General features: G+C 42.3%; 1 protein-coding gene across 1 annotated transcript in view; it reads left to right on the forward strand.

Annotated features, from left to right (window-relative positions):
- Nucleotides 1-13570, forward strand: part of LOC102002444 (glutathione S-transferase-like) — a 17443-nt gene extending 3873 nt beyond the window's left edge. Inside the window, exons 2-6 of the mRNA XM_005369571.3 lie at nucleotides 1222-1273; nucleotides 4656-4788; nucleotides 8350-8491; nucleotides 11209-11340; nucleotides 13300-13570. Coding sequence (XP_005369628.1) covers nucleotides 1222-1273; nucleotides 4656-4788; nucleotides 8350-8491; nucleotides 11209-11340; nucleotides 13300-13470 — 630 coding nt within the window. The 3' untranslated portion in view covers nucleotides 13471-13570. The remainder of the gene's footprint in view (nucleotides 1-1221; nucleotides 1274-4655; nucleotides 4789-8349; nucleotides 8492-11208; nucleotides 11341-13299) is intronic.
- The last annotated feature ends 1535 nt before the right edge of the window (nucleotides 13571-15105 follow it).

Below are 15105 nucleotides of genomic sequence, written 5' to 3' on the forward strand. Positions count from 1 at the left end.
TGTGTGTACGTGCGCACATGGGTACAGAAGTGTGCATGCCCTAGTGTCATGTGGTGCCAGAGAACAACTCATGGGCATTGGTTCTTTCCTCTTTGTGGGATATTGGGATTGGGTTCAGGTCATCAAGTATGTTACCAAGTGCCCACCCCCTGAGAAATCTTACCAAATGCTCCCTACTTTTTCCTCCACTATTTTCAGAGAAGGTTAAGTGAGGGAGTGGGACTGAGCAGAATGTGGGTAGCAGATGAGGACCATGGTTCTAGACTGAGTGTGACATAATAAAGCCAGCTAAGTGTCAGTGTTCCCTATTGTGCAACCTGACCTAGGGAGACATAAGGAGCACCTGCTTTCTCTATTACTAACTCTGCCAGACCTTCCTCACCCTGGTGAACCGCAGAGGAAAATTAATAAGAAAGCCAACATTTAGTAGGACCATCACCTCCAGCTCAGTGAACACCAATTTGTTTTGTCGGCCCAGCCTTTATATTTTTGCACCTTTATCTAGACTCCCAACCTGTTCTTGTATGCCTCTGGGAACAATGCATATAGATGACCCTTTTCTATTTCATTCTATCTTTTTCTTCCTGTAATCAATATTATGCTTTTTGATATCTAGTCATGTAGAGTTGGATAGGTTGGGTAGATGTGATAGATGAAGAAAGAGTTATGGAGTGTATGTCTCTGTGTAAGAGAGAGATGGGTTACTAATACTTTAATAATAAGTTTTAATCTTATTTTTGTGGATTCTTACTTTGGAATATGAAATTTTATATGAGACATGCATAGCAGATTAAGTGAACTCAATACTTACTCATCAAAAAACCCTCTCATTGTTTTGAAGAGCAATAAATACTCTTAAATATAGGTTTTCTATGAAGCATTCTATAACAAGTATAAAAGTTTTGTTACTATGTTGAAAGAATGAGAAGGTAGGTTTTGGTATCCATCCTTTGTTTTATAAGGTGGTGAGAGTCCCCCAAACCTGTAATCCATAATCGAGTGGTTGAATTTCAGAGTTCAAGTCTTCAGGAATCAGGAATAAAGGTGGCCTCACACATGCTTAATGCCATCTGTTCAAGAATGCTGAGCAAAAAACCATGTCCTGCATACTGAAGTCCTGGTCTAACAGGAGATTAGGCTGTTTAATCCTATTTACCTTTCCCACTCCACAATAACAATATACAACATAATCTTACGTTCTGTGTTCTTTGCCTTATTTAGTTTGAAGAAAAACTTTTTGAAAACCGTGAAGAATTTGAGAAGTTAATCCAAGGTGAGAGAAAACCCTTTCACTTCCAGTGTTGCCTGAGACCTGAGATGGTCATCCCCTCCTGTGAAAGGCCCCTTCTGCTCATCTCTCTAGTATTCCAAGAGTGCTGTGCAAGTCATGTGGACAGTGACCACCAGGACCCTATCTCTATGTAAGGAAGGCAGATCCTGAGCCTTGTGTTATGGTAAAAATAAAATGCTTCAGCTCTCCAAGGGGTGCAGCATCAGGCCATGAGGGTCATCAGGGTCCAGGCAGGGAGCCACATGGTGGTTGAGAGACAGAGACATGGATAGGCACACCATGCAGAATGAGGTTGAGTATTTATTTAGTGGATTGTGGAAGGGAAAGGAAAAGAGGGAAGGGGAGAAAGGGGGAAGAGCAGAGAGAAGGAGGGAGAGAAACAGAGAGAGAGAGAGAGAGAGAGAGAGAGAGAGAGAGAGGCAGGAAAGGTAGAAGTAGGGAGAAGGGAGAGAGGCAGAAGCTGCCTCTTGAGGAGAGAGACAGAAAGGAAGGAGCTCAGGCAGGAAGCTGAAGGTAGATCTGCTTGCCCCAGGGGACAGGGGAGGGAGTAGGTAGGGTTTGTCTCATAAAGGGACAGGACAGACCATTACACCTTGTAAGTAGGAGGAATGCACTCCAAACTTTCCAAGTTGTGATAATTATGACTTTGACATTGCCCCCCAATAGTTCACAGTGATCCTTCCTGCAGTTGCTTCATGGTACCTCCCTGTTGTTATTTTTCAGCTTTCCAGGATATAAAGTTACTGTCTTTATTATTTATTTTTAAGATTTATTGTATTGGCGCTTTGAGACAGGGTCTCATGTAACCTAGGCTACACGAACTCATTATGTAGCTTAGAGTGACCTTGAACCTGCACTCTTCCTGAGTCCTGGGATTACAGATGAACACCACCATGCACAATGGACATCTTTATATTAAATTCTCTCTGCCAAGTAAGTTGTGTGGTTTGGCCTCCCGGTTAGATCCGAATTGATGAGAGGAGACTGGCCCAACCCACCCAACTTCAAAGACTGTGACAGGACAAGCCCCACTGTTGCCCTCATTGGGGGTGCTGTGTATGTGGAGAGTGAGGCAGAGATTGAGAGACAGAGACAGAATTCTTTCTAATCAACGAACCATTGCCATCTTACACTTATTATTCTATTGTGATTTCTCGGTTGGTTTGTTTTGCTACAAAGCATCTTGGGAACATTGAAGATATAAGCCCAGAATAAACAACATCACCTGCATGGGAGCTTATGTCCAGAAGAGCAAATTTCAAGAAAGACTTTGCATTCAGAGTGAGGGTCAAAATTTATGTGTGTTTTCTGGAAAGCAATGGCAAATGATAGAAAGAACTAAACAGTGGTACAGCGTAAGACTTCAGGAGACAACCAGATGCAGAGGAGGAATGGGTAAGGAGACTGAACTCAGAATGACAACAGAGGGTGCTGCCCGAGGTCAAAGGTAAAGGCTGTCTAAATGAGTGCCATGACCCTAGGGAAAGAGACTATGAAAGTAGAGGGAACACTGGTCCAAGAAAATGATTTACATCTACATGAATCCAAAATTTCCAAAAATATCTCAAAATTGATCCAAAATGTCAAATATTTATTAGGAGCCTTGCTCCTAATGGGTCCAATGACCTGGGATGGATGTGGGAAGTTGACAGAATGAAGGAAATGCTGAACACCTGTTTCAAACAAGTGGCTCTGGACAGATTGAGCCGTTTTTATTCATACAGTTTCAATAGTTTGCACGAACAGTTTTTGTTTAAGTTTTTCAAGACAGGGTTCCTCTGTGTAGCTTTGGAGCCTGTCCTGGAACTTGTTCTCTAGACCAGGTTTACAGAGATCCACCTGCCTCTGCTTCCCAAGTGCTGGGAATGAAGGCATGTGCCACCAACGCCTGGCCGCATGAATAGTTCTGCAATCATTTTTGTTTCCTTAAGTTTCTAATAATAATTACAACAATTGCCCATTTGTCCCCTTACCTCATTCCCCTTCTGTCCCCCAACTTTCCCACCAGAACCACTACCTACTTGATTCATGCTCAATGTTAAAAGCATAAACAGTACTACAAGCTACAAAGGAAGTTTTCTAAGTAGGCACCCCTGCAGGTAGAACAGTGTGCCTAGCTGGCAGCATTTGCAGTTACAGCATCATGCAAAGTGAAGGAAAATTTTGTCTCTAGTGACTAATGTTTACCTCTGGTCAAATCTAAGTTCTCATAATCAACTTATCAGCCAAGACTGGATCAATCCAGTCTTCACTCTGTACTACTCTGTCTCCTAAGGGGGTTATACCATTTTTTTCCTACCATCCTGTAAACTACATAACGTAAAACCATACTCTTAATAGTTGGCATTGCTTATCTTGTTCTCATATCCCCTTTCTGCTTCCTATAGCATTGACTCCTACAGTATTGGCACAGCTATTGGAAATGAGGGTGCTCGGCTTCTATGATTTTGCTTCATTCCCTGTTTTTAGATAATTCCCATTAACTCCTGATATCATCTATTTATTAGCATTTCTCTTAGACTCTTATGGTTAGAGTCATTCTCTCCAGAACAATTATGGAAATTTGTAATAATGTCATGAACTACCGTGACTCCTCCAGACTAGTCACAAGGTGCGATAGAAAGGCAACATCCTGTTCTTCAGAATCCTGAATTTATGGTCACACTTGAAACATCAAAGGCTTTAGGGGATGAATCAGGTCCAGTGTATATTTCTTTTTCTTTTTTTGAGACAGGGCTTCTCTTGTGTAACAGCTCTGGCTGTCCTAGAACTCACTTTGTAGACCAGGCTGGCTTTGAACTCACACAAATCTGCCTGCCAAGTGCTGGGATTAAAGGTATGTGCTACCACTTCCTGGATCACTGTATATTTTTAACAACATCTTCTCTAGCTTACCCAGAGGAGAGTCATAAGGGCAAAGTTTTCTTAATGCAATAGCCATTTCATCTATGGCTCCAAAAAAACTGAAACTAGAGGCAGCAGGCAATACAGTTTGTGTAAGGAAAGCAAGGAGAGCAGGTAGCACTTAAGCTTTTGGGGTTATGCCCAGAATTATACGGCGAACTATCCATTGGCCTTGCCAAAAATGAGTTAAATTCTCCCAGGCCTTACCAACAAGAGAACTTGTTCATGTTATTCTCAGGCTTTGTCCCACCAAAAAGTCTCATAACTCCCAGAAGCTGTCATGTTTTGCCCTCTATATAATTTTTGGTTAAAGAATGTATCTTTCTCCTCGTAGGTTCTAGAAAGTGCTTTGATAAATGGATTCTATGGTCCTATTTCATAGAGCATTTAGAACGAAAGGAAATGTAGTTACCACTCTGGCAAGCAGGAAATAATCTAGCTTCTCATTGTGCATTTCAAGGTGGAACCCTGATGTATGAACAAGTGCCCATGGTTGAAATGGATGGAATGAACTTGGTGCAAACAAGAGCCATCTTAAGATACATAGCTGCGAAGTACGGCTTGTATGGAAGAAACTTGGAAGAACAGGCCTGGTAAAAAGACCATTTGTTACTTAGAGCAAGAGCCAAAGCAAAACAACAACAACAAAAACAACAACAGCAAAAGCACCCAAACCAGAACACTAACATTTAGCATCACTAGAAGCCATGTTCATAGTATAGTTCTTGACAGACTGAAACAAAGCCTGCTTTTGTTCTTGACTGGAAGAATCTATTGTAACCAGTTCCAAAGAGGAAGATGCCAAGATAGCCCATTCCACAATATTTACCTTCAGCAATAACTCATTTGGGTAACTACTAATAATAGGGTTCTAATTTTTTTTAGTTATTTGTCTGGCTTTAGTTAGTAGAGGGTGTTAGCTATGTTTTCATAAATCCATGTTTGCCTCTACCATGTGGGAATGGTACACAAAAATAAAGAAAACCCACTCATGCATTTACTTGGAGGCTAGGGCTCACTTAACCCTGTAAATCCAAAGTGGTTCTAGGAAACCACCTCATCCGAGCTCTGCTTATAGCAGCTGCCCTGCCCCCGAACTCATGCCACCCCTGGCCACCTAAACACAATCAATATAAATCGCTCCAGCAAGCACTAGGCCTTCTATGATTGGCAAGCCTATCTCTAAACCTTAAGTTTGTCTCTTACCTAGGAGCAACTTTAAGTTGAAAATTATTGTGTTTATTTGATAAACACTGTTGTTGGGGGAAAGCCATCACTTAATACAAGATAAGCTGTATTTTCAGTGACTGTTGTGGCATTGTTTTATCTCAAATTGCATTTTAAGACATGTCCAGAAAAAAAAAAAAAGAAAACGGACACAGAGCCAATTTTCAGAGTGCCCTACCATTAAGTATTTGCTGTGAGCACCACCCTCTTCCCAGCAGTTTTTGCTAAGTTTCTTCTGGCTGTTTTGCTGCACCTCAGTTTACTGTGTTCCTCTGTCTTTGCATGTTTGTGCATTGCTAGTTGCATTTGGAGAGATGATCAGACTCGGGATCTAGGGGGTGTTGCAAGGCTATTATAGCTCTTCCTCTAGGAAGAAGAAGAAACTGTCTGCATATCCATCTTTTAGTGATATGAGTAGTTATTGGTGCTCAATGCTACTATTCCTTTCACATTTAGTATTTGGAGCAATTATATTTAGAAAAGTTTTCCCTCATTTACTGTCTAGTACATGGAAGCATGGTTTCCTATACCAAAAAGAGAGCATTGAAGGTGGATTTTTACCTGTTTTCCACAAATGAGCGGGCTCACCTGTATTCTGTGACAGAGACCAATTTTTATTTTATTATTTTTTATGTATTAATATTTATCATTTTAGTGTCACTCTCCCTTTAAGCATTTTTTGATATATTTAATTTTATTTCAGTTCCTATTCTCATTTATGTTCAAAATGTCCTACTTTTGGCCAATGGGGCCTAATGACACCTCAGAATAATTTACTTTACCATAATGGTTTCTGGTAACTCCTTTGCATGTTTACCTGAGGATCCAGATCAGCCCTGGGCATCTCTCATTCCAGATATGGACCCAGCCATTTCCCTATGGAGCTGATGTTAATTTTATCATGAACTGGTTTTAGAGTAGATATGTCACAGACATAATGTGTATAAATTGAAGGTGAGATGGTAATTTATTCATAGTGATTTCATTGATACACCACTATGATGATAAAGCCTTGTATATGCTGTTGTATACTTTCAACTCTATACCTACATAATCCCACAGTGGTCCTGACACTCTGAGTGGTCCTCTTGGGAATCTGCTATGGAACAGTCACTCTCTCAGACCTGTGAGCTGAGCCCTCAGCTTGGCAGTCCTCAGACTTTCTCATGCAGTAATGCTTTCTTAAATCTGGGCCGTGGGCTGGGACATTTGAATACATGATCATGGCCCGGCATTTCTTTCTCTTTCCATGTGGCTGGATGAGGCTTCCTCAAATCCTGTGATTCTCAGCATGGATGTCTTAAAATGAAGCTAACTGCAAATGTGAAATGATAATCTGGTGGAAGCTGAAAGACATCAATCTTTGCTTTTTACTGTTCAACAGAATCGCTGAGCCCCATTGCAACGTAAGGCAGAGGCAACGAAAATTTGAGACTACCTTCCAGACCCTGGGTGCTCGCTATCTCAGGGCGAAGCTACAGAACCAGAGGTTCAAAAAGATCAGAGACGCACCTTAGATCAGGACTTAGACATTCTGTGGGACCCCAAGATTCTTGTCACTGTGCTTCGGTGTCTGTCTTTCCATTCATTCTTGCAGATTGTGTGTGGGGTCCCCTCTTCCTTCATGGTCTGTTGGCCACCAGCCTGGGAGGACAGAGGGACAGAAGTGGCAATAGAGAGCTTTGTATGGCCTGTGAACATGGTATAAATATCCTTCTGGGAGACAGTTTTGGTGAGACAGCTCAACTTGATTTCAGAGTGAAGGGAAATATCAAGGATGGGGACAGAGGCTGGGGTGTCACCTAACTTGCATTAAACAGCAGGTGCCTATCATAAGGGTCCTAGTGCAAGTCTAATTACCACATGGGCATCAGGGGAAGCTTCTGCAGGGGATTGTGTCAAGGGTCACACTAGAGATAAGTCGGCCATCCAGGTCTAGAGATATTCTCCAGATAAGGTAGGGCAGAGAGCAGGAAGCCACCTCCACCCTCCACCCACATGCAGGGGAGGGAGTCCTCATGTTGCCCAGCACGGAGAAAACTGCCAGGCCATGGCAGACTGCAATGTCTGACCAGCAGGGCCTCCCAAAAGTTGTGGGCAGCAGCAAGTGGAGACTCGTGGAATAAATTCTGTGCCATTTAAAAGGATGTTTTAGATGATTAAGAATCTTGATTTCATGCAGAGAGGTTGTAGACAAGACAGAGGTCCCTAGATACCTCTTCTCCTAGATGTAGACTATATTAAAATAGGCAAATACCATACATATTTATTTACTCAATGTTTTACTTCACTGTTATTTCAATACTTTATGTGAGCACATCACATGTTATTAACAGCAGTGCTGCATGGTCAATGTGAACACACATGTCATTGCCCACTTTGGTGTGATGTTTCTTCTTATTTCCAAGATTAATTTGGGGGGCAGAGTTTTGCTATGTAGCTCAGGACCCTCCCACCTCAGCCTTCTGAGCGCTAGGATTCCAGGCTCATACCACAGCACCTGTGTCCGGTTGAGCTTTATTAGTATCCTCAAGGAACCACTTGCTGGTAAATACTTGTCTGGAGTTCATGAAACAATACCCCCTGTGAACCCCCAGTAACCAGGCAGATGAGGTAGACACTATATAAAATGTGTCATTGGGTGGCTGGAGAGATGGTTCAGAGGTTAAGAGCACTGGCTGCTCTTCCAGAGGTCCTGAGTTCAATTCCCAGCAACCACATGGTGGCTCACAACCATCTGTACTGAGTCTGGTGCCCTGCTCTGGCAGGTGGGCATACATCGAGGCAGAATGTTGTATACATAATAAATAAATAAATAAATAAATAAATAAATAAATAAATAAATAAATAAATAAATGTGTCATTGGGCCATAGAATGTTCTTCCTGGTATTGGTAATTCTTCTGTAAATGATCTCCCTTTCTCTAGGATTGATATGTACGTGGAAGGCCTCAGGGACCTGAGTGACATGATTATGTTCCTTCCTCTCTCTCTGCCGGAGGAGAAGGAGATGAATCTTGACTACATCCTCCATCGAGCCACGACAAGATTCTTTCCTGTTTATGAGAAGGTGAGCAACAATCTTTGGCTGTTTTATAGTTTGCATGAAAGAGGAAAAAAAAAACCCATCAAATGAAATTGAAAGCAGAGCTCCTTTGGTGGATGAAAGATTGCAAACCCTCTGTGAAAACTTGACCATCTGCCTTCACTTGTATGACATTTCTTCCTTCCACCACTATGGTTTCTCTCTCACTGGATTCCTTTCCCTTCCTCCATTATCTATCTATCTATCTATCTATCTATCTATCTATCTATCTATCTATCTATCTATCTATCCATCTATCTCTATCTCTTTCCGCTTCCTTACTGCACATTTTGTGGGTGTGCACATTGTGTATGTGCACACATGTGTACGTGTTTATGTGAGTGTGCACGAGTGCACACCTATGCATGCATACAGAGGCCAGAAAAGGACATTAGATACCACCCTCCATCACTCTGCACTTAGGTCTCCTTTGAGCTGGGGTCATCCCTTAGCCTAGTGCTCTTGTTTTCAGTTAGTCTGGAAGCCAGCAGTGATCTTCGATCTCTACCCACTCAAAGCTGAGTTTACACCTTTGGTGCTGGGGACGATTCTATTATTGTGGGTGCTGGGATGGCAACTCCAGTCTTCAAGAGGAAGAATTCTTAACCTTGCAGCCTTCTCTGCAGCCTCTATGGAAAGTCTTCTGGATTCTATTTTGTGTTTAAGGATTTTATGCATAGCTCCTGTAGTGTTTATGGTTCTGGTGCTGAAAGAATTTCAGTTGCCTTAATTAAGTCTGAAGTAACATAGTACCTGCTCCATAAGAACTCCAGGGCATCCCACGTGGAGGCGTGAGGATGAATGTGGTTCCTCCAATGTTCTGGTCAACACCAGAGCTTCACGGAGTTTATCAGGTCAGCAGGACTCTGTGAGTCACATGACAGCTTAAAAAGGAACTCTGTGTTTTGTTTCGCAGTTCTCACATCTGCAAACTGATTCCTGGAAAACGTGTGCCTTAAATACACACTGAAAGTGGCATCCCTAGCTCCACGTGGGTGGTTCTTCAGTATCACGTGCTCTGCCTCCTTGGTGTATCCATTGCCTTAAGGACAGATGTGGGGAAGAATGCTGAAAACTTGACCCTTGCTTAAAACAAAATCAGATGCATATTTTGAACTCACTTGCAAACTGATTTCATTGTCTTTTTAAAAAAAGATTTATTTATTATATATACAACATTCTGCCTCCATGTATGCTGACACACCAGAAGAGGGAGCCAGATCTCATTACAGATGGTTGTGACCCACCATGTGGTTGCTGGGAATTGAACCTGTGAAAGAATAGCCAGTTCTCTTAACCACTGAGCCGTCTTTCCAGCCCTCATTGTCTTTTCTGAGTTGTGCAATATGCTCAGAACTGAATGATTAGTACCCACGTTTACACGTATTGATCAGGAACACATCATGGTCATGCATATTATTTGTTACTGTGCCTGTGTCACAAATTACAGGTACCCAACCTTCCTAAGTTATAGTTTTCTTTTAATACATTTAGCAATCCATTTTCTGTCCTTTTGGTCCAAAATGTATCAAACTCTAAATCCTAAATACTGCAGGCTTTCTCAGTACAAATGTCTTTCAAAGGTATTTAAAGTATATCCATCTGTAGTTAGCACGTAATTTAAGATAGTTTGCTTTCTAATTTTAAAAAGTAGTGCCAATAGCATGGATGGTTAATACCACTATTTTCCCTTCTCATTTTGCTTTTATTGTGCTGCTGATAGAGATTAAAACCCAGCATAAAACCTTCACGTGTGCAAGGCTTTACCCTCAAATACTTCGATTTCAAATCCAGCCCCACTTATAATACTATGAAGCACAGAGGCGTCACTCATGGAGAGAAGAGGTGACAGTACCAACATTTCTAACAACAAAGCCAGGAACAATGATGACTCATCTCTACTGAAGGCCAAGGATGGGGCCATATGCATTTTGCAAGCCCTGGTTTCTAATATTTGTATTAATTCCAAGAAAGAGGCACTGTTATTACTCTACTTACAGATGAGGAAATCACGACATAGAACAACCTGACGAATGCCAGGTTGATAAAAGTCAATACCTGCATTAACAGCTCTATAGACACTTATCCCATGTCTACGTCTATAATACAACATGGACTTAGGGGCTTGAATATATACCAGTGATGCCTATTCCATTTTTGTATTCAATCGATTTTAAATTGACATGACACAATATTTATAGATATGTTGAAAGAACACTTGCTAATAAAATTTGGGGTTGTCTACTTAGAGGGGGACATTCTCTCTGTACACAGGAGCCTTCTAAAGAGCAGCACACCCAAGGAAACTGCCCAGAGATGGGGTAAAGATAGACTGTGACCACATGCCAAAAAAGCCACCAGACAGGGTGCTGAATAACTTGTGGGTAGGTACGGGAAGATGAGATGAAAAGGAGGCAAAAGAGTATGAGTCTAAACCGTTTTCTGTGCTCAGCTCACTGGAGGGTTGAAGCTAAGCTGAAATCCTAAGAGATTTGGGAGAAGGCTTAAATTAAGCTAGGGATGGGACTTAAGTTCATGTTATTAGCTGAGGACAAAAAACCCCAACAAAACAACAACAACAACAACAACAACAGATTAACAAATAGGTCTAACTTCTCAAAAATCTTCTCCCAAACTAGTAACACTTAAATTTTTGAGAGTGGCCCTCACCTTCTGCCTCCTCCATCCCAACCACATTACAGGCACTAAGAGACAACAAGCAACATTATCTTGTGGGCAATCGGCTGAGTTGGGCTGATGTGCAACTCCTTGAAGTCATCTTAATGGTTGAAGAATGCAAGCCGGGTGTTCTCTCAGGCTTCCCTGTCTTACAGGTAATGTAAAGATGCAGGCCAGACTTCTGTCTGCTACGGGTAATGCTTCTGAGAGAATGACTGTGTGTTATTGTTTTATTCCCTCATTCAGTCATCCTTTATTGTTTGTGTGTTATTGTTTTATTCCCTCATTCAGTCATCCTTTATTGTTTGTGTGTTATTGTTTTATTCCCTCACTCAGTCATCCTTTATTGTTTCAGAATTCACTTTTATATTTGTGCTGCATCCTGTGCTAGAAATATAAAGATGCCATCATTAAACACATCTAGTCCAGAAAAGGAGTACACAGGCAGGTACCTTCCACACAGTGTGCTAAGGTAAAAACATGCACAAGCAAGTACGGGCTACCTGTACGGGCCACCTGGACTGTCTCAAGGAAGGACCTGAAGGAGGCTTCTGCAGGAAGTGAGCCTCTGTGGTTTTGCCTGGCCTGTAGTAGAACCTTAATAAAGTTGCTTCCTAAGCCGCTGCAGTGGCCTCCCACTTGCAGTTGTAGGACTGTAGAGGCTGAAGTAGGAGGATCTCAAGTTCAAGGTCAGCCATGGGGTGCAGAGCAAGAGCCCTTTAGCAAGAATAAACAAACAGTTGATTCTCTCCCTGGGAGCCGGGGAGGAGCATGTAAGACAATACCATGTAACATAGTCGTTTCTTTAAGACCACCAGCAGCCACTGATGAAACTCATCTTCCTTCCTCCGCACCAAGAACCAAATACACTTTACTCATTCATTTCATGCATCTCAGAGCAAAGAGACAGGACTTGGAGGTTAGGAAACTTTTCCATTGTGGGTTGGTAGGAGGACTGGGACTCACACTTTAATCTGTCTGATTACACAAATATCCTATAGATTAAATCCCATTTATCATTTTAAAGCTAAATTGAAAATATTCAAGACATGCTACAATTCTAAAGTCTCATTTTTTTCACTTCATAGTACAGTGTAAACTTATTTGTAATAGCTATTTGGTTCACTTCATATTTTTTAATGTTGCCTAATTGATATTTCTGAGCATTTCCTGATCATATACTGCTCCATTCACTGTGATTATCTTAAATAGTAAAAGTCAGAAGCACCGACTCTCTGAGAGATGGCTACACAAACTAAAAAGTACCCACTGTTTGAGTTTATGCAGCTACCTAAAGTTGTTTAAAAGATCACATAGCAGCAAGGGAAACACTGGTGGCCTAAAAGTGAGGGCTCCCCTAATTGTGGCTCTCGCTGTTATGTGCTGATGTTGCTTTTATGGATAATATGTCAATGGCATCATTACAGAGGTGGGCTCTTCATATTTCAGACACTAGGATATAATTCTTAAAATGAAATCAATTGATTACAGCTTGTGAATACTTTTATTACTCATAAAATATTGAAACTTGCCTTGTACAAGGGTACTATCATTTGGCAATCATAGACAATGAAGGAAAATTCCATTATCCTCACCCTTTCCCACAGTGTGTAAAACAAATTATATTTGTTTCTTTTGAAATGTGTACACACGCACACATACATATACACTCTCTAATATTCACTCACTCACACACACTCACATATACACACTTGCTCACATTCTCTCTCTCTCTCTGTCTGTCTCTCTGTCTCTCTCTCTGTCTCTCTCTCTGTCTCTGTCTCTCTCTCTCTCTCTCTCTCTCTCTCTCTCTCTCTCTCACACACACACACACACACACACACACACACACGCCTGTGTGTATGCGGGTCCTGGAGGAGGTCAGGAGAGGGTGTCAGATCCCCTTGAGCAGGAGTTACAGGAGACTGTGAGCCGCCTGGTGGTGGTGACAGAACTCAGGTCCCCTGGAAAAGTGGGCCACTTCCTTAACCACTAAGCCATCTCTCCAGGGAATACAAATTTTACACATTTTTTTTTCATTTATCAGAACATACCTTCCTTGTATTTATTTTGCTACATTATTTTCTCATGCATTGTGGCCTTTTACCTTGCAGGACTTCAAGGTCAGAACCAGCCAGATACCCACAATTAACAGATTTCTCCAACCTGGAAGCCAGAGGAAGCCTCCATTGGATGATGAGTCCCTTGGGACTGCGAAGGACATATTCAAATTTGAACAAGGCATGTTTCTTAAAAACATGAGCACTATAGTAGCTGAGTATTAACAGACACAGATGCCCATGGAAGTCAGTGAACTTGTATCAATGCCCAGGAAAACATCTTGGTGCTATGTCTGTAAAGAGATGATGAGTGTGTAAGGAAATAAACTACTGGAAACTTATCAATAAGTCAGAAAAGCCAACTCCTGTTTCTAATAAGACATGCTACCAAGAAAGAGTCCAGAAAACCCAAGTAGGGCTCTCTGGACTCTGTACAGTCCTAGAGTAGACTTGCATGTAGTGAGTGGAAGCCAAAGGTTTTCACTGTGTGTGTGCATGCTCACACACACATGTGATCACGAGTTTGCTGTGGCATATGTGTTCAGTTCAGAAAACAGCTCTCTTTATACCCCGTAGACTCTGGAGATTGGAATCATGTGTGGTATTTTGAATGTAATTGGCCCCCATAAACTCATGGGGAGTGGCACTGTTCCTCCCTCCTTACCTGGCCCCATCTACAGGCTAGTTCTTCAACCCACAGCCGGCCATCTTCAAGCTACACACCCTGGCATCCAAGAGAGCTACTCTGCCATTCATCTCCCAGGACCACAATAATGCATCATTTTTCTCTGAGACTCGCCTTTCAGACTCATTGTTATAACTAGCTAGCTCCTGCAGTACTTTAAGAACAAGTTGACACCTGGTCCACAAACAGCCTTCCTGGAGCTGAGGTTTGCTACTAGGTGTGAGTTTGTGGTTGACTGAGTACCATCAACAATGATATCAGGATCCTGATCTCTGTAACCCATGTGGCAAGCAGAAGTTTGCAGCTCGATTCAGCTAAAGGTCTTTCCACGGGAGATCCCTGGGTTATCTGTTGGACTCCATGGAATCATGAGGCCTAAGCAGAGCAAGACCGGGGAGCAGAAGGACAGGATCGGGGTGAGGAAGGCAAAGGCTGAGATGAAGGGAGCAGGGCTGGGAGGAGCCTGGATTTAAGTTAAAACTTCTACACTGAGGAGTACAACAGATTCAAGCTGTTTTTAAATAAACTGATTTATTTATTGCAGGGGCAGGAGTGGGGAAGGGGGGGGATACGCATGCCGCAATGCATGTGTGGAAGTCAAAAGCCAGTTTGTGGGAGTTGGTTCCCTGCTTCCACCATGTAGGTTCCAGAGCTCAAACTAAGGTCATCAGATTGGCGGCAAGAGTCTTTACCAGCTGAACCGTGCCATCATTCCAGATTGAAGCTATTTTAAGTCACCAAGTGTCATGATTCATTTGACCATCAACTCCAGTGGATTAAGAAAGGCCTGGGAGGGGGCTGGAGAGATGGCTCAGAGGTTAAAAGCACTGACTGCTCTTCCTGAGGTCCTGAGTTCAATTCCCAGCAACCACATGGTGGCTCACAACCATCTGTAATGAGAACTGGTGCTCTCTCTGGCGAGTAGGCATATATGCAGACAGAACACTGTATACATAATAAATAAAAATCTTAAAAAAAAAGAAAGGCCTGGGAGAGAGTGAAGCTTAGCCCTGGGGTCTGTGACAGCTCTGTGACAGCGTTTCCAGAGACCTCAGGTCCTTAGGACTCTGACCCAGTCGGTAGCTCAATCTCATGGCAGATCCATAACACGGTGGGGTTACTGAGAGCGGGGTTTACTAAGGACAGTATGTCAGTGGGGACACGTCCTTGGGGGC

The sequence above is a fragment of the Microtus ochrogaster genome, unplaced genomic scaffold (assembly GCF_000317375.1).
Source record: "Microtus ochrogaster isolate Prairie Vole_2 unplaced genomic scaffold, MicOch1.0 UNK52, whole genome shotgun sequence".
NCBI lineage: Eukaryota > Metazoa > Chordata > Mammalia > Rodentia > Cricetidae > Microtus > Microtus ochrogaster.